Raw genomic sequence first — 24,508 nt, forward strand, 5'->3', positions numbered from 1 at the left:
CTCCTTGTTGAAATTCATCTTGTTTGCTTTGGGCCCAGTTGTCTAATCTATTAAGGTCATTTTGAAGTGTGATCCTGTCCTCTGGGGTATTAGCCACCCCTCCCCATTTGGTGTCATCTGCAAACTTGCTCAGGATGCCCTCAAGCCCATCATCCAAGTCATTGATAAAGATGTTGAATAAGACTGGGCCCAAGACAGAACCCTGTGGCTCTTCCCACTAGTCACTACTCTCCAGGATGAGGAGGAGCCATGGATGAGCGTCCTTTGGGGTCGGTCAGTTTGGTCCTTTCCAGCTCTATGATTCTATGAAGCATTGATTCTGCTTCTGAAGGGCTGTAAAACTTATTTAGGTTTGCAATCAATTTGGGGCTAAAATACACTTTATTTTAACAAAATTACAACCCACACTTTAAAAATTTTGAGGGATAAAACAGTAAGATATAATTGAATTAACTGACAAATTTGAATAACACTTAATATACATATAATTGTATGTTTGGCACAAAACCTGATTGGTCCACATGAATTAATTGTTTATAGCATTAAAATGTTTTGTGAAAATAGGTTTTATAATTGTTAAGAAGAGCAATTTTTAGGAACTATAGGGTTCCTAAAAAATGTTTTTAAAAGGTTTGGGAATAACCAATCCAGGAGAGTTTGCAGGAGTCAGGGGGAGGAGGCCACCGTCTAAAATTCTATTGAAAGTTCTGTGCAAAATAGGGATTGAAGTACAGTATCTTTGAAACATTTATAAATTTCATTAGTGAAGCTATCATATCCTCAGGATTTATTTGTTTGGAGGGATTTATGATTGGTTTCAACCAATTCCTCTTCTTATTAAACAATGTTGTTCTTCAGCATTTAAAAATAAGTAAAAATTGCAGCCAAGAGAGCCACAAGGCCAACCAGCTGGATCCACAGGGGCACAAAGGTGTTGCTGCTTGAATTGTCAACAGGCCTCGTTCTCAAGGGTTTCAGGATCCGGTCGTGTTGTGTCAAGATGGCTTTCCTGGCTCCATCCCATTTCCCTGGTCCTTCGAGGCGGTACTGATAGGGTGTGCATGGCCCAAACAAAAGCTCCCAGGCCAGTTTGGGGTCAGAAAGAAACAGAGGCCACACACTGGGCTTGACCCCCATCAGACAAGCCAATTCATCCATGTACTCAATATAGTCCACTTGGATGGTGTGACGCTGGCTTTTCACATACCTGGGCATGGAGGGGGGAAGAGACAAATATAGTTTACTTTGCTATTCATCCAACCAGTCAAATTTATAACCCACCCTTCCTCCCCATGGGGAGCCCAGGGTGGCTCACAACAATAACATTACACAAACCGATTCAAAACATCATAATATTACAGGCAGCAGTTAAAACCAGCAGTATAAAAAATTGATAAAACTATCTGCCCCAAACTTGGATGAGGGAATTTGATAGCCAGCATGCTGCTTCTGAGACTATCCTAACTCACGTCCCAGCAGAAGTGGTTAGGGGGCAGAGAGAGGCACATTCCAGGCATAGGGCCTCTCCCCCAAATCACCAATTTCAGGATGGAAGCTCCTTGGCTCCCAAGTGATTTAGGGCTTTGCATCCTAGTACCCCCACCTTGCATTGGGCCCAGTAGCTCAACAAGCAGCCACTGCGGTCCCCCGGGATTAAGGATAGCATGACTGTTGTTTCTTGCTGCCCCCTTCAGCAAGCAAGCAGCCATGGTCTGCGCTAGCTTTGAGATGCTCTTGAAAGGAAGCCCTTTGTCGAGAGCATTGCAGTTACTTACCTTGGAGGTAGGTACAAGAGCATGGGTTTGGCTGAACAAAAACGTACGAGCATTCGGAGGGCAATAGGAGGTGGGAAGGTCTTCACCTTGAGAAGGACATGAACTCTGAGCATAGGAGGCTCAGGTGAGAGCTGGGAAGGAAGGAAGGAAGGAAGGAAGGAAGGAAGGAAGGAAGGAAGGAAGGAAGGAAGGAAGGAAGGAAGGAAGGAAGGCTGCCCCAAGGCTCTCCTATCCAATGCATGCCAATGAATTGTACGGTAGTGAGCTTCTACGGAAATAATGGCTCCCCCTCTCCCAAGGTTGTATACTGCCATTTTTTATGTTGAGTATTGTTCTCTCCTGCTTAGTTTTAAGCTGTTAAAATAGGTTAGCTTATTTGTATTGTTACATAATATGGCATGGATTTGTGTTCTGCCTTTATTGATAGGATTATTATTTTCAATTGCTCTTAATATGTATTTTTAATTATATTTATTATTGTTCATATGTCATAAGATACTTTGGACACAGTTTTGTGGCCTACAAATAAACAGATAGCACATTTCAGAGCAGAAACTGGAGTCCTCTGTCTGTCAAGGGTCACTATAACCCTCTCAGGGCTTTGGCTTAGGGCAGAATCTACACCAGGGGTCAGCAAACTTTTTCAGCAGGGGGCCAGTCCATTGTCCCTCAGACCTTGTGGGGGGATGGACTATATTTGGGGGGGGGGAATAAATGAATTCCTGTGCCCCACAAATAACCCAGAGATGCATTTTAAATAAAAGGACACATTCTACTCATGTAAAAACACACCGATTCCTGGACCGTCTGTGGGCTAAATTTAGAAGGCGATTGGGCCGGATCCATCCCCTGGGCTTTAGTTTGCCTACCCATGGTCTACACCAGGCATCCCCAAACTGCGGCCCTCCAGATGTTTTGGCCTACAACTCCCATGATCCCTAGCTAACAGGACCAGTGGTCAGGGATGATGGGAATTGTAGTCCAAAACATCTGGAGGGCCGAAGTTTGGGGATGCCTGGTCTACACCAGGCATAGGCAACCTTGGCTCTCCAGATGTTTTGGAACTACAACTCCCATGATTCCTAGCTAAGAGGGCAAGTGGTAAGGGATCCAACACCAACAATATCCAGCATTTTCTCAGCCCAAAGCCAACTTTAACCCCAACTTTTGAGGTGGATCCCATTTATTATTATTAATTATTATTATTATTATTACTAGCTGGCCCTGCCACGCGTTGCTGTGACTTTTTGTGTTAAGTGGACCTTTTTCTGTTAAATGGACCTTCAGAGTCTCCCTTCATTTTGCATACAATCATTCCCCCCCCCATATGCGTGTTTTGTAAAATTTTGCCCTGTCCCAACCCAGACTCACCTACCCACGCATGTTATGTGAAATCCCCCACCCTGCCCCGACACATTTATCCTACCCAAAGGCATGGCCCTGTAAAAGGCCCATATTTAGTTTGTTGTTGGCTGCAGCCTAGTCAGTTCTCCCGGCTGGGCAATGCTGCGGCCTAGTCAGTTCTCCCAGCTGGGTAATGCTGTGGCCTATTCAGTCTGCTGGGCAATGCTGTGCCTTGTTGCTGCAAAAGGCCTGTTTTCAGTTGGTTGTTGTGGAATTTTGTGATGTCACTGATTGTCTGCAGCCAATGGAGACACTGCTTCTCCGTTCTTTTCCCCAGCATGCACTTTTGGGTGAGTTGTGTGTTCTGGAACAGGGGTTTTGCAGTATCACATTTAAGCAATGCCAATTTAGAATTGTGATGTTATCTATGTATTATTTGATATTATTTGATATTATCAGCTGACGAAGGCATCCACATCGAAAGAGGGCCCTGTCCTGGGTTTTTTTCCTGAATTGACACGACACTTCAGCTTTATATATAAAACAACCCTTTCGTGAACAATACTGGGGTCTTGCCCTGAATCGACTCAGCACTCTGGCTCTATATAAAACGACCCTTTAGAACACTTTTGGAATCAGTTTGATAGTGATTGTTTATTGATATCTTTTGTGTCTTTTTATTGTAATGTACCATTTTGTGAATTGTAAGGTGCAACACCTATTTGAAGCTATATATGCTCCTGTGAACTTGAAGCTTTTTTTGTGTTCTGTTTAAATCTGTTATTCTCACTAGAATGCATACCTTTATTTGACTGCAACTCGTGAGTAGGTTTTATTCCTTACATTGAAATTTCTGGCCAGAGTTCTTGGTATCTTTCCTTTCGGTTTAACTTACAACTAAAACTCCTTAGGCCAGCTGGCACTCTGCTTGTTAGGTGCTAAATGCCCCCCACGCTAGGAGGCAGCAGAGGCAAGCCCTGGGCTGGGCTGCTGGGCATAAAAGCATGGGCATTGGTGGGTGGCACTCCCGGTTTCCCTCGGTGGTGCCAGTTTCCCACCACTGAGGGACTGAGGCAGATTCTGGCCCAGCCCAGGTCTTGCTTCTCTTGCTTGGGGCTGCAGCTCACAGACAGGCCTCCGTGGCAGCTGCACTCCTGCTTTGCTGTTCGCTTAAAGGTCAAGTGGTACTAAAGTAGTCTGATTTTCACGTAGTTTGAATAAGGTTCAAGTTAACAGAACAAGAGCGCAAAGCAGCAACGACAAAATGGAATAAGCACAGCAGGCAGGAGAGTGAGCGACCAAGAAGTGGTCAGAAGGACAGCCAGGGCAGGCAGCCCCCCAGCAACCACCGCTCTGCTGCCATGGGGCATCTGCCTCCACATTTCGGCCTCAGCAGCACCAGAGGCCTGGCAGAAAGGAAGCAGCAGCCAAACAGGCAAGTGGTTTCAAGCTGTGAGGGGATGCTGCACTTCAGCAAGAAAAAAACCATTTTTAATTTAAGAAGAGTTGATGGTTGCTTCATAGACAAGCCCTTTCAAACTGCTTAATTGTGATGAATAGCTGGTGCTTTGATATCTTTTTGCTATTTTCTATCATAAGAAGGTAGTTATTTTACCATTTCAGTCTGACATTCTATCCCCACTTTTACTTGGGCTCCTGTCAGACAGGACATTCTCTTGGGTCTCATTTCCCAGTGTGCAACAGGTACACACAAGGGATGGGAGAGTGATCTCCCAAACTCAGATTCCAAAATGGACCCACCTGGTTCAATCTGGTCTCCTTTCTCCTTAGGAATTGGATTAGATCACAAGTCCTCTTCAGAATCAGCAGTTCGACCAATCTCTTTTAAAGGCAGCCTGAGGACTGCCATGGTCTCTACCTTTTACACTTTTTAACAACTGATGAGCCACTGGGAGCAGCTAGTTTCAAAATACCCAAGTTAAAGCATAGGGGCAGAAATGTTTTCCCCACACAATTCCCCCCGCCCCGCAAGAATGATGGCACATTGTCAAGTCCCATCACTCGCAAGGGCATTTTAAAACGTAAAAGGAAGAGACCAGAAAGTTCTGCGGTCTCAAACGGCCTCCTAAGTATTTTGACTATTAAAAAATTTAATGATTCTCTGCCAATCTGTCAGGGTATTCCCTGACAAGACAGACTTCATCCTGTTCCTATGCAGAACGCAGGCAAGCCAGGCTTTCATGGGCCCCTGCGTCTCTGGTGTCCTGCCAACACACTCCCATTTTCTCAGACAATATATTGTTCCTTCTTCTGCCACTTGCCCTCACCAGCAGGTGGACCTTGACAGAACGCATCCAGGCCACGTTATTTCCTCCCTCTCCTCAGCCTCTCCTCCACTATACTGTATTTGGAAAAATATGTACATATTTACCTATGCACAATCCCAGGGAGAGCGCCAGAGCAACATTGCCCGTCTCAGGAAGTGTGGCTGAGCCCTTAGTTATCATATTTCACAATAGGCCAAATGTGCTGGGGCAGGCCCACTTCATTAATTTCATTTTTAATTAAGACCGAGATCTTGTCTGACTAAGCCTTCCACAAGGGCAGCAAAGCAGTCTAAATACCTCTGTTATTATTTTGGTATGTGCACTGCAGTTAGAATTCAAAGAAGCCTTATGCAAGCCTTATGCAACCATGGAAATAAACACAATATTGTTTGGGCCACTGGAAACAAAATGTTCAGATGAGAAGCAAATGGAAGTAGGGAGATGAAAGCTAGCCACAAAATCACCACCAAGACAGTCCCCCAGCCCCACCCTAAGAACATACTAGCAAGCCCCCACACCAGCAGTGAGCAGAGTTGTATATTGGGCTTGTTTTACTTACTGGATCTTCCACCGAATGGGTAGGTTGGATTAAATGAATAAAAACTACAGGCTGGCATTTTTATGACAACAATATCATGCAGATAATGCAAAACAAAACAAAAACCCCACAACCACCCAAAAACTTGCCTGCATGAATAGCCCAGGTTCAAGAGTGAACTCTCTCCCCCCCCCCTTGAGACACCTCAGCAATAACTGCAGTTGCAGGAAGTGCCAACACTACAAGACTAGCCTGTCATTTACCGTTTAGCCATTGCTGCTGATGTCCTGGTGATATCCAACATCATCCCACTTGTTGATGGTATCTTAGCAAGTCCTAGAAAAGAGGCAAAAGTGAAGAGGACCTGGATAAAGGAGGCAAGAGGCCCTTTGGGGGAAAGTCCTGAGGTTTCCTGCAACAAACCAGAATTGCTCCATCCTAGTCAGCAGGAATTCTCTTTTCATTTGAGAAATATCAGCCTAGATTCCCTGTGTGCGTGACTAAAGCTGATATTTCTGAGCTTTCAGATAGATAAGGGGAGTTGGAATGCTGCCAGGTTTCAGGGTCCCCAAGAAGATGTTACCTTCTCACCCCAATTTCTCTCTCCCCTTCCAGCTCCGCTTAACATCCTGGTAATACAGCAGGTGGGAGAGAACGAGTCTTTTTTCCTTTTACTCATCAGAAAGAAAAAGTGACAAATATCACACACACACACACACACACACACACACACACACACACATTATTACCATGCAGGGGGAAGAAAGCCTTCCCTTTTCCTAAACCTTTCTGGAAAACCTCTTACAGAGCTTGTTGACCCATTGCTTCAAGGGGGCAGGATGGTTGCTTTGCTTTTGTATTTTTAAATGGGCTGTTGGAGCCCCTTCATTTTAAGGACATAAAAGAAGTAAAAAAAACACCCTCTCAGTTAAAGTTAAGGTGGCAGCAGGCTCCACCACCCCTCTCTCCAAACCTCTGGTCCCTAGGAGCCTCTCTGGGCCAGGCAGCACCCCACAGCAGTGCCCTCAAATCCATCCCCAAAATGTCACGGAGGGAAGCTCAAATAAAGGAGGCTGCTCCACGGTCAGAGATACTACTCCCTCATCATTCAGCAAGGCCAAGTGACAGTAAATAGACCTGGTGCCATGAAATTAACACCTGCCGTGTCCAGACTTTCCAAATTTGTCAGTATAGCTCATTCCTGCAAACATAGGATTCCTGAGATCACCAGCAGCGTGAAATGGAACAGTATGAAAGCGCTTACCCTTAAACACACGGACTGCCCAGCGAGCCTGCAGCTCTGAAATGGGCATGATGGCACCCAGGGGTTGCACGAGGCCAATGATTGCCAGAGTGGGCTGCTCCAAGTGAGGGGGAAAGACAAATTTATACAGGGCGGTCTGGTTCTCAATGACTCTCACAGTGTTTCCCAGGAAGGGAAAAGAGAAACTGTATCCTGTGGCAAAGACAACAAAATCAATATTGTCTTCCTTAGAGCCATCTTCAAAGACAGCACCAGTTTCAGTAAATTCACAGATGTTTGGTTTCACCAGCACTTTCCCTGAAATAATGCAGTTTGGAAGATCATCATTGACGGTTGGATGTTGGTTGAAAACCCTGAAAGATACAAAAACACAAAGGGTGGAAGTCAGTGCCATGGTCTTCCAGTCGTTCCATCTGCAGAAGCATTTCAGCTTGTGCGAGAGAAGCCTGCTCCCTGCCGCCACATGCTGCTCTGGGAGGGGAAGGACTTCTCCCAACCTCAAGCCAATTGCAGGGGCACAAGGCGGTCAGAGCCCCATTAATGGTGCAAGCAAAAGTGAAGGGCTTCTACTGACAGTGTTGGCTAGGTGAATTCTCAAAATAGCTATATTATTATTATTATTATTATTATTATTATTATTATTATTTAAAAAGCATTTCTAAACTGTATAATATTTTCAAAAGGTGTAAGCAGTGGAAAGTCTAAAGATCAACAACATACAATTAAAATATTAAAATGGTATTATTATTATTATTCCTATAACACCCTTCATTTGAAGATCATAGGGTGGTTTACGATTTAAAAGTCAATGGTCAAGGATGCTAATGGTCCAACCAAAAAAACCAATGGTCAAGGATGCTAATGGTCAAGGATGCAATTCTATAAACTATATAAATACACATATAAATATAAAATATCTATTAAAAATAGGTTATTCCAATAAGAGCAGCACACCAGCAGCCCTTTCATTGAAAGCAGTCAGTTCCCAAAGTCTGATGGAACAAGGTGGTCACATGCCAGCAGAAGGACAACAAAGAGGAGCCAGTCTGGGAGCAGCCACATATTGTAGTGCATTATTTTTAGATGTTATGTCTATTGTCCTTAAATTGTCCTCTGTGGTGATGATGATGATAATGATAATTTATTATTATTTATGCCCCGCCCATCTGGCTGGGTTTCCCCAGCCACTCTGGGCAGCTTCCAACAAAAGATTAAAAATACATTAAAACATCAGTCATTAAAAACTTCCCTAAACAGGGCTGCCTTCAGATGTCTTTTAAACCTCAGATAGTTCTTTATTTCTTTGACATCTGACATTTTTACATTTTCTGGAAAATGCAGTACAGTCGTACCTTGGAAGTAAAACGGAATCTGTTCTGGATGTATAAACACAAATTGACTAATTAGCATATTGTTGTGTCATACCTGTGTTTAGGTTTCAGGCCATAATGAGAATGGTTGAATCTTGCATTTAAATGATTCTCCAACCAGTGATTTACCATGGACATGGTTGAGCACTTCTTCCGTAACATATTAAACCGAGTAGAAAGTACCACATCTGCTGGATAGCCTCCTTCCCCAACACGATTCAGTATCCATGCCCCTCGGCGAGTACTGAGAAACACCTGGGTATGGGAAGAGAATGATTTAACTAAGATGTCCGTGTGATCTGTTCTTCATGAAGTTCCTTGTTCCACCTGCAATGTTCCCCAAAATTGCAGAACTTTTTAGTTGGATGGACATCACCTGTGAGATAGATGAAAATATCTGGATGCAGAGAGCAGAGGGTGCGGACCCTCCAAGTGTCCCTATTTTCCAGGGACACTACTGGATTTACAGAGCCATCCTAGATTCTGATTTGATCCCAGCATGTCCCGCTTTTCCTTAGGACGCCCCTACTTTCATTGGAGCCAAGGAGATGAATAACTATACAATATTATGCATTCAAGGCTATGAGTTATTGTGTATCCAGAATTTTGCAAAGTAGTTTAATATATTCGTTTCTGAGTAAGCATCTGACAGCCAGACAGATACTGTGAATGAATTAATTATCAAGCTTCTTGAAACCACATTTTAACTGACAGTATTTCTTTGGCTGTCGGATGCTTATTCAGTAATGAACTACTTTGCAAAATTCTGAATGCACAATTAAGCCACATTAACTAACTGCCTATGTTTTAGACTGTCATACAGAAAACAGGATAAAACACATTTTTAATGAACAAAAAATAACGGCTACAAATTAAATAAACTAAAATCTTCATCAAATGTGTAGTCTATGGAAGAAATGACAAACAAATTTAAAATATGGGTGATAACTTAAAAGCTCTTTTAAAAAGGCTTCATTGCAATTTTGAGAAAGAAAGCAAAAGATTAGACTCATAGAAACGTAGAGTTAGAAGGCACCCTGAGGGTCATCTAGTCCAACCCCCTGCAATGCTAGCTTAAAAATTAAATTAAGAAGTTGAAGCTAATCAACTTATTACTCATTCAGAGGATCTGTCTGGGGATCTGAGTCAGAAAATAACAATGGGTCACAAAATTAATCAGCATTTGCATGTAAAAGGAAGTCACAGATATATGGATTAACTTGGAGGAAACTATATCTAAAGACAAAAACAGTATGAATTTAGTTAATGAATGTGGAAATGATAGAAGCAGTGCTGGTGTCTCAATACCACAAGGTTGGACTGGACAACCCTTGTGGTCCCTTCCAACTAAACAATTCTGGGATTCTGTGTATGTGATCATCAGCCCTGGAATTTATTTTCAGAAATCTGTGCAGCAATATTTAAGAATAGTGCCAATACATGTGAAGTGTGTCACTAAAAGTGCGACAATACACAAAATTAAAGAGCAGGCATTACAGGGAACATTGCATCTTCCTTTGGGAATTACTGCTTGAAGCCAAGCACTGCCCCAAGTTGGTCTGATATCAAGTTTGGGCCCTTAGCTGAAGGGGCCTCAGACACGAGTCCGTCCCCCCCTCCCACCCACCCCACCCCATGGACCACTTGAAAATTGCCGAGGGCCTTGATGGACTAGTTATTTTCCTGTGTGTTGTAGCAATTACAATGCATTGTGCTAGATGCTTTTATTTATTAAATATTAAGATATTACAGATCTAAGAAATAAAGAATGCAAAGAAATACAATTAAAACTCAGTTTGAGTATTTAATGTACAGGCAGCCCCTGTTTATGTGTGTTCAGTGCATGCGCAACAGTATATACAGTCTGCTTATTGTGCCTCCAAACCAGGATTTGACCTGGAAATGTCATAAAGATGTCACTCAAAGGGTGGAACGAGGGCCGGGTGGGGGCAGAGTGGGGGGCTTGCAGGCTTTTTCAGTGGGTTTCAACTTTACGTGATTTCACTGATGTGTGCGGCGCCTTGGAACATTGTCAACCCCACGTAAACGGGGGGCTTCCCATAATGGATGTGGGGGTCTCCTGGCTTCAACCACAAATCCACAGACATGCTGTGGACCACCTGAATGAAGCTCATGGAGCAGTTTGGGAGCCCCCCTGCTCTAAAAAAAACAATTTCCCCTCTCCTTGCCAGCAAGTGAAAAGAGCTTGAATCCAAGCACTCCTCCCTCTTCCCAAAGTCTATGGGCATCCTTTTTGCACCTACCCACTTTCCCCTGGCAGCATGAGTGACAATTGAGACATCATCTGCCCGCCTTCCACAGCCTCTCCTTCCAACCAGCTAGAGCTCTCTCTCTCTCCAGGGATGCTGTTCCCTGCCTTCTGCACCTCCCAGGGATCCCTAGAGATGGGGAGCTGCCTCAGCGCCCATCTTCTGTCACAAGTTGGAGCTAACTCTTTATTAGCAAAAACACAATTGTCCAGGACGTGGTGGAGGGTCAGGCCTGAGTGTCAGCAACTCATTCCCGGCAGGTCTTGCCCCCATGAAAAAGTTACCAAGACGAAAAGTCCCTGCCTCCCTGCAGCCCAGGGCTTTCCCCAAGCAATTGATTGGAGACTGCTCCTCCCATTTCATGCCTCTCCTGGTTCTGGGAGATCTGGCCGGAGGGGAGCTTGTTGCTGCAGGAGGAGGAGACACCTATGATTGCCTCCTCTCTGACTCTTGGCCTCCCTCCCTGCTTTGCTCCTGCCTGAGATTTGTTGGTCTAGCTCTTTTTCACTGCTCTCAGGCCACTTCCATAACCAATCCCTTCCTCTGGCATTCTGCTGCTACATTTTTGACACACTCTGGGGCTGCCACTCTGGGGCTGCCACACCAGGCAAAGCCATCACAATATAGAACTGCCCTGAGATCTACGGGTAGAGGGTGAGATACAAATTTGTTGTTGTTGTTGTTTAGTCGTTTAGTCGTGTCCAACTCTTCGTGACCCCATGGACCAGAGCACGCCAGGCACTCCTGTCTTGCACTGCCTCCCGCAGTTTGGTCAAACTCACGTTGGTAGCTTCAAGAACACCATCCAACCATCTCGTCCTCTGTCGTCCCCTTCTCCTAGTGCCCTCCATCTTTCCCAACATCAGGGTCTTTTCCAGGGTCTTTTCCAGGGAGTCTTCTCTTCTCATGAGGTCGCCAAAGTACTGGAGCCTCAGCTTCACGATCTGTCCTTCCAGTGAGCACTCAGGGCTGATTTCCTTCAAAATGGATAAGTTTGATCTTCTTGTAGTCCACGGGACTCTCAAGAGTCTCCTCCAGCACCATAATTCAAAAGCATCAATTCTTTGGCGATTAGCCTTCTTTATGGTCCAGCTCTCACTTTAGAATAGAATAGAATAGTAATTTATTTACATACTTGGAATTTGCTTTGGCTAATTTTACAATGTAAACGTACTTTATACAAAATATCTGTTAAATATCTGTGTGAGGATCAGAGTGTGCAGAACACTATTTCAAGCAAAGAGGAGCCACTCCGACTGCGCCTGGAGCTTTTGCCTTCTGTCCCTGTAGTGACTTCAGAACAGGTTGAGGTGGTTGTTGGTGCCTCTGGCGCCGAGTGAATTGCTCTAGTTGATAATGCTTGACTTTGCTATAAAACTGATTCCGGTCGTTTGCCAATTTTTGACTCTCCGGAGCAGAAGAATATGTTCTCTTATATTCAGTAAAAGAAAATGTTATTTTATATTCAGAAATGTTCTGTAAATTCTTCTGAAGAGTAGCCGAGACATGTTTGAGAATTGAGTCGGAATCATAGGTTCGTTTTGTCACCATAATCTCCTTCGAGATGTTCCGCTTGGCCTTTGGACTGACTCAGTCTGACCCCGGTGTTACCCTCCCCTAAGGTTTTATCCTACAGATATTTAAATGAGGTCCCACTTGTAGATTCCCATTTTAAAATTGAATTTTAACAGTGTATTTAATCTGTATTTTAATTGAATTGTTTCTTTTATGCTTGTTTTGATATTTTTGTTGTTAGCTGCCCTGAGCCCGGTCTTGACTGGGAAGGGTGGGGTATAAATAACATTATTATTATTATTATTATTATTATTATTATTATTATTATTATTATTATTAATCAGTGTGCTCCTAGCTTGGTTGTACAAATTTCTGTCTCCTTTCCTCAAACCCTCCTCTTTAGCATATCGGAGTTTCCTTTAGTTTTCTTGATTAATAAGGTGCAGATCATCCATTTCATTGTCAAGTGTGTGAAGATTTGAGATGTATATAGATGGTAAAGCCAATCTCATTCCTCGCCTTTGTAGCTTAATCAAAGCGCTAGCACTTTTTTGACATCGTATCCAGATCCTGCAAGGAGCTACAACTCCTTCATCCAAAACGTCTTCGCAATTTTCCTTAAGATTGGAGCGTAAGTACACAAAAAGGCTGCTCTGATGTTTAAAATCTCAACCCTGGAAAATGTAATCTGGGGTGGTTAGCCAGAAGCCATAAGGAGTGATAATAATAGTAAAAAACCCTTTCACTCTAACAATTCCGTTAGGCAGTTAGGCTGTTAGGCAGCGTCCTCTTTCCTTGCTTTAACGGCTCACTCCTTAGCAGTCCTTACCTCCAATCCTTGTCTACAACGCTGTCATAAGAGGCAGTAAGAGCCATAAAACCGTAAACTCCTAAACTCTTAAAACAGATAAACAGTGAAACAGCACCTTAAAAACATTCATAAGCATGTAAAAAAGCCAGGTACGTTACAGAGCAAAAGCCATGGCTGCCCTTCTCGGCGCCATCTCGTCTCCATACATCACTACTGGGAAAACCATAGCTTTAACTATACTGTACAAACCTTTGTCTGCAAGGTGAGATACAAATTTAACCAATAATAAACAATAGTACCCAGACCTGTTGTGCCGCGCGACTTATCTCCACAGCGAGGTCCCCGCCTGAGTTCCCAATGCCAATCACAATTACTCTTTTCCCGGCAAACTCATCTGGACTCTTGTAATCACGACTGTGAAAGTAGCGACCTTTGAACTTCTCAATTCCTGTAAGTGAAGAGCAAAATTGTTCAAGCTCAGGTAGTGTGGATGCGTCTTGTATATGAGATCTGGCACTGTCGTTTTCTGCTACGGTAGTATGAAACTGGTAAACTCTGCAGTTGCAACACGAACTGCACTAAGGACTGTGGACATATTTTGAAGAGCAAAAAAGAGGACACATTTGCTGACTTCTGCTTCAAACTATGAATCTCTATGATGACTCTACCCATGAAAAAGAGGACGTGTCCTGGAAAAAGAGGACATATGGCAACCAACCTGGACAAATTTTATTCCCTCCCCCCCCCCCGAATTCTCTCACAATATCTTTCCAAACCATATTCGCAAAACTAGTTCAGTTTTGTGAGCCTAAACTTTTAAGCAAATGTACTTTCTGTACTGTTCTAGGAAGGGGAAAAAAATAAATTTTATGCTGGTGAAGTAATCTTTTTTGATTGGAAAACTTGCTTTTTATGACATACACGCGATTTGCTCTTTGGTTTTTAATGCTTTGTCACTTACTTTAGCACTTTCTGTGCTACTGAACCGATTCCGTTGCTTTCCTTGTTTCACATTAAAATGTGAAGCAAATTTATCCCCCTCCCTAGTCTGATCAACTCAAGAGGGGCTCTAGGCCAGTGGGAGAGAAGTCAGCATTTCCTGGCACAGCTGGGAAAAGGCAATGGAAGTGCAGCTGAGAAGCGGGCTGATCGGGCGCCTCTTCGCCACCGCCGCAGCGCTCAGTGCGTTCGCCCCCAGTCGCCCACGCAGATCCCGGGCTTCACCTGCAGCCGCAGCTGCCTCTCACCAGGCTCTTCGCGCTGCGCTCCCCGAAGCGGCTCCCACCCCCAGCTTATTTTCGGGGGATGTCTTATATTTATTCTACTAATTAAAAGCCTGGCATGGCTTATTTTTGAGGACCGTCTTATTTTAGGAGAAACACGGTAGCTATGCCAGTGTGATACTTTCATAGAATCATAGAGTTGGAAGAGACCACAAGGGGCATCCATTCCAACCCCCTGCCAAGCAGGAAACACCATCAAAGCATTCCTGACAGATGGCTGTCAAGCCTCCGCTTAAAGACCTCCAAAGGAGGAGACTCCACCACACTTCCTGGCAGCAAATTCCACTGCCGAACAGCTCTTACTGTCAGCTCTTTACTTTGAAACTCACTGGCTGAAATGAACTACTTGTTCTCTGTCTATTACTACACAGAGTTGGTTGTCGTGAAAATAACTGTGGGATAACAAATACACAACACTTTGCACACTGGATAATAATAATAATAATAATAATAATAATAATAATAATAATAATTTATTTATAACCCGCCCATCTGGCTTTATAACTCTTTATAACTCTGGGTGGCTTCCAACAGAAAAATAAAAACAGTAATCTATTAAACATAGAAATGAGTAGAAATGAGTAGCAAGTTAAGCATGAAGGAAGAACTTAGCTTATTTTAAGAGAGAGAGAGAGAGAGAGAGAAATGCAGTTACAGGATTGATTCCTTGGTAAGACAGACACTGCCATGTGGTTTTCTCTGCTGAGCACCTTCCTTTAAGTGCCAGTGCCCAAAACAGCATGAGCTGTGGGAAGCCCAGGCAAGTGAGACATGGCGAGGGGGTCGGGGCACATTTCCATACGAGAGGCAATGACTAAGGGGTGCCAAACTCTGAAGCAGTCACAAAATGTCAGGGGCAGGGGCAGAGTGGCCTTACGTGTGCTCGGCTGGTGCACGCGGGGGTCCGTAGGCCCTTGCAAAACAAGGATTGCCTGTAACACCTGCCTGCAAGGCTGCCATCTTCATCGCTCCCCTTGGCAACTACAGAGCATACCTGGGAAGGAGTTCAGCGGCAGATGTGCATTTGTGTGATGCCCAGTGCAAACCAGGATTGCATCAAAGATGGATGATTCTTCTTTTCCACCCGTCTCCGTGACAACATCCCATTGGCCAGTGCTAGAGAAGTTTGGGCGCCTTTTTACACTGCATACCTTAGTCTGGAAAGAAAAAAGTCAGCAAGAGAATGATGAAGGATTTATTTCTGTGATATTAAGGTATACCTCAGCATATGGTACAAAATACATACGGTATCAGAAGACACCTAAGGGATGTGGTCTTAAACCTACACACTTGAAAATAAAATAAATGCTTCCAAATAAAATCAATTAGGACCAGACCTTAGAGTTTTCCATTTTGAGCAAATTGTTCTTGAACCCTCAACCAGTGCTTTTTTCCTGGGGGTACTCAAGGGTACGCAGTACCAACACACACGCCCCACCCATGAAAAGCATTGGTTAAAAGCATGGCACTGACTATTACAACTTTGCAGTGAGTACTGGCACCTTTTTTTTCCCCTAGAAGAAAAGCACCACCCACAACCCTTGTAAATTTCAATTACTCCAGTACCAAGAAATAGATGAATTTTACAGCATGCTAGAATAAGTATTTTGTTTATTTATTCAAACATTTCTATTGCATCTTTATTCCTTTTGGGAACCCCCACCAGCAGCAGCACATGCACAATAGATTTGACAAAACAATAGCAGGAGAAATTGGAGGAGTCTAAAAAGAGTGATCTTATCTCTTTGGGATTAAGGCTGGTTGCTTGTCTGAGCTGCTTGGTGGCTTGGCTGTGGCTGTGTCTGTGTCTGCATGCTACTGACAAGAGGAAGGCAGGCTCAACAAGGGAGGGAGTGGGCAGAGGAGTCAGTAGCCAGCAGCAGGTAGACTTGGCTGAGAGCAGCTTCTAAGAGCTTGCAAAGGACATTTGGAGGGGAAGGCCCAGAGTGCCGTCTCATGGTGTCCATAGGACTAAGAGACATGGATGATGAGGGGGCTACTGAAGTGACCTGCAACGCCTGGTTGCCTCACTGGAAGAGAAGGTGCAGCAACTTCAGGCCAGCCAAGCCACGCTTCAAATTACTGGGCAAGATGATGACTGTCCTGGAACAGCAACTACAGAGGAGGAAGATTGCCCGTTGCAGGAGACAAACTCCTGGAGGAAGTTGGCTCACAGAAGCAGGACTGTCAGAAGCCCTGCTGTGTCACTGGAGCTGCAAAATTAATTCCTTGCGCTCACCTCAGACACAGATACTGGGCCAGAGGATCAAGAACGTAAACTGCAGAGCTTAGAACACTCTGAGGAGGTTTTGGAAGGCACTGTGTATGGAACGATTCCTGCCACTCCCCAGAGGAGGAAGAGACTTGGGTTGGTGGGAGGTGACTCCTTACTGAGGGGGACAGAAGCAGCAGTGGGCAGAGGTCACACAGGATGTCCTGGAAGCTGTGCTGTCTTCCAGGTGCAACGATTCAAAAAGTGACAGAGAAGTTGCCAAGGCTTATAGAGCCCACTGGCCACAAGCCCTCCCTTCTGATCCATGTGCATTCAAACGATGCTGCCAGACACAGCCCTTGATGTATAGCAAGGAACTATGAGACTCTGGGCTGGAAGCTCAAGGACCTTGGGGCACAGATGAAAGTCGTGGCCCAGGAAGGAGGAGGAAAATACTGGAAGTAAAGCACTGGCTGCACAGGGGATGTTGTCAGGAAAGGTTTACTTCTTCTCCGCTTCCTTGAGGAAGGACTTCTGGCAAGAGATGAGTTGCACCTCACAGCACTTGGCAAGAATGTGTTTGCTAAGCATCTTGCTGAGCCACTCAGTCAGAACTTTGAAATGGTTCATTCAAACAAAATGATTGCATATAAAAAAAAACTCATGCAGTTTTTGCAACGATACGGATGAGTCCTGTGTTTTAGCTTAACTCTATGTAAGCTGGCATCAGTTAGTCCTGTTTATCATCTGTTTAGCTAAGACAGGGGTCAGCAAACTTTTTCAGCAGGGGGCTGGTCTACTGTCCCTCAGACCTTGTGGGGGGCCGGACTATATTTGGGAGAGGGGAAATATGAACAAATTCCTATACCCCACAAGTAACCCAGAGATGCATTTTAAATAAAAGGACACATTCTACTCATGTAAAAACATGCTGATTCCCAGACCGTCTGCGGGCCGGATTTAGAAGGTGATTGGGCCGCATCCGGCCCCCAGGCTTTAGTTTGGGGACCCCTGAGCTAAGCAGTTGTTATGCTGTCCTCTTGGAGTCTGCAGAGGTGCATGATTGACAGGAAGGCATGTAACCGAGTGACTCACACCTTCTATAGCCTCTTGTTTCACTAAATCCTCGTGATCCTTCTCCTTAGACTGGTTGTCCCCTGCCTTTTGCTCTCCACTGGCTCCACCCACCTTCTATGGTTGCTAGAGATGGAAGAGTTCTCTGGTGTCCCCCTTCTCTCCCACAAATAAAGATTGCAAGCTTTTCATTATAAAAAAATCCTGCTGTGACAAAGCAAAAAAATAAAATAAAGTGGTCTAAAAAAAGCGACTACAGTTTGATCAGGAAAGGCTGAAATGAGCTGAAGAAACACACTCTCAACTTCCTTCCACCTAAAAGAAGGGCGGGGACCCTGCAGCCACAGGCCAGTCTCAGGCTGCCAGGAGGTCCAATGTGGCCCTGGGAGGCCACTTCCCCCAAACAACAGCTGCCGTTGTCACCAGATGACCAGGAGGACAGAGTATAATTCTGCATCGGGTAGCCAAGACAGCAGGATTTAATCCCCATTCTCTTTTTCTTTTTGGCAGCATTTTTGTTTTTCTGCTCTGCTTCTGGCAAGAGAGAACAAAAGAGCAGCCACTTGGACCAGCTACTCAAGAACTCTTCTACCCAGAATTTGCTCTCCCGAGCCTAGAAACATCCCAGAACACAGGTGCTCTTTCCTACTCTTCTTACCCTGAAATGGATATACTTCAGAAGATCAAAGTGCTTGGCGTACATCCGGAAATAATCCATAATCTTGGAGTTGTGCATGTAGTTGGGGAAGTCGTCTGGGATGGGGAAGTCGCTGAAGCACATCATCTCTTTGGAGGTGTTGATGATGACAGATCTATAGATGCTGGCCCGTCCCTCCTCAGGATTCTCCTGCAGGGAGCATAATTTTAAGGGGGTGAGGTTGTGCTCATTTCACATATGTCACTTGAGGGTGTTTTATTTGAAAGGCAAGTAACAAAGGCAATTATAATATTGTTTGAGGCACTTGCTTCTCCAGTCACTGGGAAATCTAGGCCAGGCCTTAACAGGATCAATTTCCTTTGTGGAAGAAAACACTGGAGAGTTACAATGCACATGTTAAAACTGTTTTAAAAGTACTGCAAGAGCAGAGACAGACATATATGAGGCACTACTTCCAGAGCAACCTCAGAATTTTAGAACACCATGAATTAGCTCATCCTCAAAAATTATCTTGTGCAAGTCAAACTGCAGAAAAGGCACATGGCAAACTCAGGTGTGCCTCTTTGTGATCTAGTAAAGGTAAAAAGACCCCTGACCATTAGGTCCAGTCGTGACCGACTCTGGGGTTGCAGCGCTCATCTCACATTATTGGCCAAGGGAGCCGGCGTACAGCTTCCAGGCCATGTGGCCAGCATGATAAAGTCGCTTCTGGAGAACCAGAGCAGCACACGAAAACAGGGCCGGCTCTAGGTAGACCCCCGGTGGTGCAGGGCACCACGGCGCCGGCCCACCAGGAGGGCACCGCGAGCTGCGCCGGCCGGTCCGCTGGTTCGACGCGCAGCTGCGCCCACGGCAACCGTGCTGTGCCTGCTCGCCCGCTGCGCAGCAGCACCTGTGGCAGCCGCGCTGTGCGCGGCGCCCGCCCGCCACACTGGGAAACGGGGCGGGGGGCGCTGGAGGGATCCGTCGCTCCACGGCGCCAGGGGCGCTTAAGACGGCCCTGCACGGAAACACCGTTTACCTTCCCGCCAGAGCGGTACCTATTTATCTACTTGTACTTTATTATTATTATTATTATTATTATTATTATTATTATTAATACCCCGCCCATCTGGCTGGGTTTCCCCAGGCACTCTGGGTGGCTTCCAACAGAAAAATAAAATACAATAATCTATTAAACATTAAAAGCCTCCCTAATTAGCTCCCTAAACTTTGACGTGCTTTTGAACTGCTAGGTTGACAGGAGCTGGGACCGAGCAATAGGAGCTCACCCCATCATGGGGATTCGAACTGCCGACCTTCTGATCGGCAAGCCCTAGGCTCTGTGGTTTAACCCCCAGCGCCACCCGCATCCCCTTTGTGATCTACTGATGCACAATAAGAAACAGCCCACACATCACATCACACACAACCTGCCAGTATTTAGCGCTTCATTTGAGCAGGGTTTGAGCAGCAAAGGCAGATCCAGAAAAACTGGATATTGGAGGAGCTGCCTCCTTAGACGGGGCATCCAACTTGCTGGCCCTGCATTCAGTCAGGCTGAGCATGGTCAATCTTTCCTGCCTGTGACCAAGAACGTCTTCTAGCAGGTTAAAGCTTCCATTTTCCCATCACAGTTTCTGCTCCTTTCTTGTTGCTATAATTTTAGCAGTTGTTGTTACAAATCCCCACCGACAGAGAAAAATTAACATTTATTAAATGATCTGGCTTACCTTGAACCTCCAGAGCCCCCCAATGTCTTCACTGCTCTCGAAGCATGTAGGCTCTAGACCCTCATCTAAACAGCATTTGATGCTACAAAGTCCACTGGAGCCACCTCCTATAATTGCAACTCTCTTCTTTGCCATGGCCGGTTTCCCAATTTCAGGAATGTTAGGGCTAGGCTAGGAGAAGAAAGAGATTATTTATTTCCATAAAGTTCACACTCTTGCACCTTCAGTTATCCAGGCACACCTCAATATCTCCCTGATCTTGTTTTGCAATTCCCAAAATGATACCTGCACCTTTCCTTTGAAATGTGCACTTCTCTGAATTTTGAAATTGGTTTCAACCCAAAAGGGGAACAAAATTGCATATATTAGGGGAAAGTGTACATAAAAAGCCATATTTTTTTTTAAAGCATACAAAATGAATTGTATTAATCAAAATTGTTTGCAAAATGTGTCTATGAGGAAAGTGCACTGGTGTGAAGGTAAGGGAGGAAGGGGAAGTAGATTGTGAGCCACTTTGAGACTCCTTCGGGTAGTGATAAAGCGGGATATCAAATCCAAACTACTACTACTACTACCGGTACTACTACTCCTCCTCCTCCTCCTCTTCTTCTTCTTCTTCTTCTTCTTCTTCTGGCACTAGCTGACTTTTCACCTGGATCTCTCAACCTTCCCCGTGGCACTTCTAGAGATAATTATTTCAACCACGCAGCGGTCTGACCAGCACTTCCACAAAATAAATACGCCCATGATCTCTGAACTCCTCTCTCAATGAAGATAAGCTTTACTTTATTTCTCTTCTAGTGCAAACCAGCAACAATTTCTGCACCAGGAAGCCACAAAATCCCCCTGCAGACAAGATACCAAAAGTAGTCATTGATGTCATTTTTTCTTGTTGACTTTCCCCAACAAAAAGGTCTTTCAGCAGCCAAAAGGTAAAACATGGGTGTGCTTAAGAGGGAAATTGTTAGTACTCATTAAAGATTCCTCAACATCCTGGGGAAAAGTGACAAGTGGGGTGTCACAGGGGTCATTGTTGTTCAACATCTTTATAAATGACTTGGATGAAGGAATTGAGGGGATGCTCCTCAAATTTGCAGATGACACCAAACTGGGAGGGGGTAGCTAATGCTGCAGAAGAAAGAATCAGAATTCAAAATGACTAACAAAATGAATGTCGATAGGGAGGTTCTACACTTAGGCAGAAAGAACCAGATGCACAAATATAACATGGGAGACACTTTTAAGGAGAGGTTGAATGACCATCTGTCAGAGATGTTTCAGCTGATATTCCTGCATTGCAGGTGGTTGGACTAGATGACCTTTGGGGTCCCTTCTGACCACAATTCTATGATTTTATGATTAGCATAAATGATGCCTCTGTCAGACTCTGGCTTTTTGCCATAATTCACCAGGTCTCAGAACTGACTAGGTCCGTAAACATGTAAAGTTATAGCAAGTGGGCCTTCAGACATGGTCTTTTCTTAACAACTGTAACTGGTATATCTGACAACAAGTTAATATTTGCAGACTGAAAGCTATACAACAGACCTGTGAAGACTGCAGATGTGATGAGGCAATAGCCCAAGGATTCAGCGTGCTGCCCAGTCCGCCTCTTCCACTCTGAAATTCTTCTTCAGGGCGGAGAGAAGAGAGCTTTTAAAGGGTGTCATTGAGCAACAGTCTCTCCCAGCTGTTTGCTCCAATTAGACAGAGGGAAGCAAAAGACACGGGTTTGAAAATACTTAGCAGTCTTGTTCCATGGCCAAAAGCAATAACAGAGAAGCAAGGTCTACAGTGTTGAGAAACAACATCACATGGCTTGGCAGGCTTCCCAAATGCTTCCATTTATGATCTTCCTCACATGACAATGTGGAAAGCTCTCTGGGGTGTGGAGGTTGTGCTGCTAACACTTGCAGTCAGGGTAAAGCAGTCAGACAACTTTTAACCTTTGAGCTCAACAACCCAGCAATCTCAGTAAACACGCCCTAGATACAGAAAGTACGAAAGGTTATTGTATAGCTCTGGTTGCTTTAGTTGAGATTCCTGCCTTGCAGGGGGTCAGCCCACATGACCTGTGAGGTCCCTGGGATTCTATCATCTTGGGAATGCTGGAGAATGTGTTGGTGTGCAATGCACAGGAAGCGAGAGTCCAGGAGCAAAAACTCACCGTGACAAGATTAAGTGAAAATAGGCCAATGCTCCATCTCCTTGATAACAGCCATAGTGGACAGGATCAGGCGAAGCTGGTCTGCTGCAAGGTGCCACCCTTCCCAGTCCACATGGGAGCCATCGGGGTGGACCTGGGGAATATTGCGCCCTGTGCGAGGCCAAAATTTGACACCCCATCCAGCCCAAAGGCAGGTAGGGGAGACACCAGGCTTTGGGGAGGAAGCCCACTCCTTCTCAAAGCTGGGCAAGTGCTAACTAGGCTTTGGGTGGGAAGGAGGCAGGAAGGTGGCCCCTTGGCCCCTGCACCCTGGGCAGCGGAACTGGTCCTGCCGCCCTAAATCCACCTCTGGGGTTATAAGGCATCAGCCTCCCACCTCAGCACAGGCTGTTTAAAGGCTGTTTATTTTACATTTGGATTAAGATAAATTATGGGTGGAACATAGTCGATGCATTGAAGAATAGAAATAGTTGTGAGATGATGAAAAAATGTGTTAGAATGATTTAAGATAATAAATGAAAATTGCTGAATTTGGAGTTAAAAGTGGACCCAGTGCGAGGGAGTCTACAATGTTAATTAAAATGTTATATTTGATATGTTTTTCTTTTTTATGTTTTTATTCCTGTTTATTTTTTTATTTTTGTAATTTGGAATGTTAGAAAATCAATAAATATTATTTGAAAAAGAAAAAAAGAAAGAAAACGAGCTTGCTTCATCTTCCATGTGACAGCCCTTTAGATATTTGAAGATCTCCTCTCCTCTCTTTCAGGCTAAACATATCCAACTCCCTCGACCATTCCTCATAACTTCATTTCCAGACCTTGGATCATCTTGGTTGCCCTCCTCTGCACACCACCTAGTTTGTCAACATCCTCCTTAAATTGGTGCCCAGAATTGGACACAGTATTTCAGGTTTGGCCTGACCATGGCAGAATGGAGCAGGACTACAGTATTTCTTCTCTTGATCTGGTCACTAGACTTCTGCAAATCTGATGTGCATTTGACATGATTGGCCCAAGTGTAGCTGGTAAGCTTCATGGCTGAAGCTCATAGTCACAGCCAGCATTCTAACCATTACACCACACTGGCTCTCAAGGAGCAGGGAAGAAAAATAGCCAGGCATGAGCTACAACACAGTTTGTGGTAAAGGCAGCTTCTTTCAGTTTAGAAGGCAGCAGAAGTAACAACCTGAATTGTGTTTTCAGTGATTGAGAGTTTACTGAAACACTTTATGCCACAGCATTTCCTCATAAGAAGCTGCTTCTTGACATATATTGAGGCCCCCCACCACAATATTATTTTATTATTTTTAAAAATATTTTTATTAAATGTTATCATGGGCATAGCCAAGATTTCTGTTGTGGGGGGCAGGCTTCATGTTGGGGAGCCAGAACCTCAGTTAAATATTTTTATTGATTTACTTGATTTTGGGGGAGAGCTGCCCCCCTGCCCCCCCCTTAGCTGCATCCATGAATTTTATCCATAGAATCCAAATAACAAAATAAAATTTCATGAGACAAAACACATAAAAACCAAACCAAGGCTGGCATGAGATGTTACATTCACAAGAAAAAATGATGAAGCTGGTTATCTGGATCTTTGTGATAAGACCACAGAGGAGATGGTGAGGGGAGACCACTGTCATAGAAAATGAGAGAACCAGAGGTTGATCTTGGCTTGAAAGATGTACAGAAACACAAGTCTCTAGCTGGAGCCATCAAAGGCACAAGGAGTACCAAGAATAAACGGCTCTCTTTAACATCAGGATTTTTCTTTCAACCAAATCGATGCTACTTATCCCAAACTGAGAGGCTTGCAGAAGAGGCAAGTGCATTTTTTTTCTTTTTTAATGTATTCAATGAAATCCTGCCAAACTGACACAAACGAGGTTACCTATTTTTCCTCTGCACCAGGTGAGTTTTCCGTGTCGTGCACGAAAATGTATTGAGGTCCCTGCTAGCACGTTCCCTTTTGTCTTTCCTGTTTCACAAACCCCATTTTTGAGAACTGAAACTTTTCAGCTCCATGAAGTTGAAAGGCGCCGGGATTTCATTCCTGGGTCCTCCTCCTCCCCCCGCTTCCAGAAACACTCACAAGTGGGAGCAGCTCCACTCCGCGGGCGGACGGGCGGGCAGGCAGGCAGGCAAGAGGCAGCAGAAGCACGGGAAAGCCAAAGGCCGCCGGCCCCTCCCAGCCCTGGCTCCCTTGGGCACCCACACACACCCAG

General features: G+C 44.7%; 1 protein-coding gene across 7 annotated transcripts; it reads right to left on the reverse strand.

Annotated features, from left to right (window-relative positions):
* Nucleotides 1-362: 362 nt before the first annotated feature.
* LOC118078295 (flavin-containing monooxygenase 5) lies at nt 363-24,508 on the reverse strand. Of its 7 annotated transcripts, none has more exons than XM_035102097.2 (10): nt 24,376-24,508; nt 21,663-21,804; nt 20,115-20,285; nt 18,403-18,591; nt 15,453-15,615; nt 13,481-13,623; nt 8,635-8,834; nt 7,210-7,562; nt 6,209-6,281; nt 363-1,207 (listed from the first exon to the last, which is right to left on the reverse strand). In XM_035102097.2, exons 3-10 carry the CDS (start codon nt 20,247-20,249, stop codon nt 862-864), a joined length of 1,602 nt encoding a protein of 533 aa, XP_034957988.2. In that variant the 5' UTR covers nt 20,250-20,285; nt 21,663-21,804; nt 24,376-24,508; the 3' UTR covers nt 363-861. The 7 variants fall into 7 exon arrangements, with proteins under 7 accessions (XP_034957988.2, XP_034957989.2, XP_034957985.2 ...); XM_035102098.2 differs by having other exon boundaries at nt 21,663-21,811; nt 24,376-24,504; XM_035102094.2 differs by having other exon boundaries at nt 21,663-22,099; nt 24,376-24,503.

This window comes from Zootoca vivipara, chromosome 7 (assembly GCF_963506605.1).
Source record: "Zootoca vivipara chromosome 7, rZooViv1.1, whole genome shotgun sequence".
NCBI classification, from domain to species: domain Eukaryota; kingdom Metazoa; phylum Chordata; class Lepidosauria; order Squamata; family Lacertidae; genus Zootoca; species Zootoca vivipara.

Bases quoted from the DNA above. Each gene is read 5' to 3' on its own strand.
- LOC118078295 (XM_035102097.2), bottom strand. From the start codon at position 20,249: ATGGCAAAGAAGAGAGTTGCAATTATAGGAGGTGGCTCCAGTGGACTT. The intron at 13,624-15,452 runs GTATGCTCTGTA...CTTCACTTACAG, and splicing joins GCCGCTGAACTCCTTCCCAG to GAATTGAGAAGTTCAAAGGT. The intron at 6,282-7,209 runs GTAAGCGCTTTC...CCTCTTTTCTAG, and splicing joins GGCAGTCCGTGTGTTTAAGG to GACTTGCTAAGATACCATCA.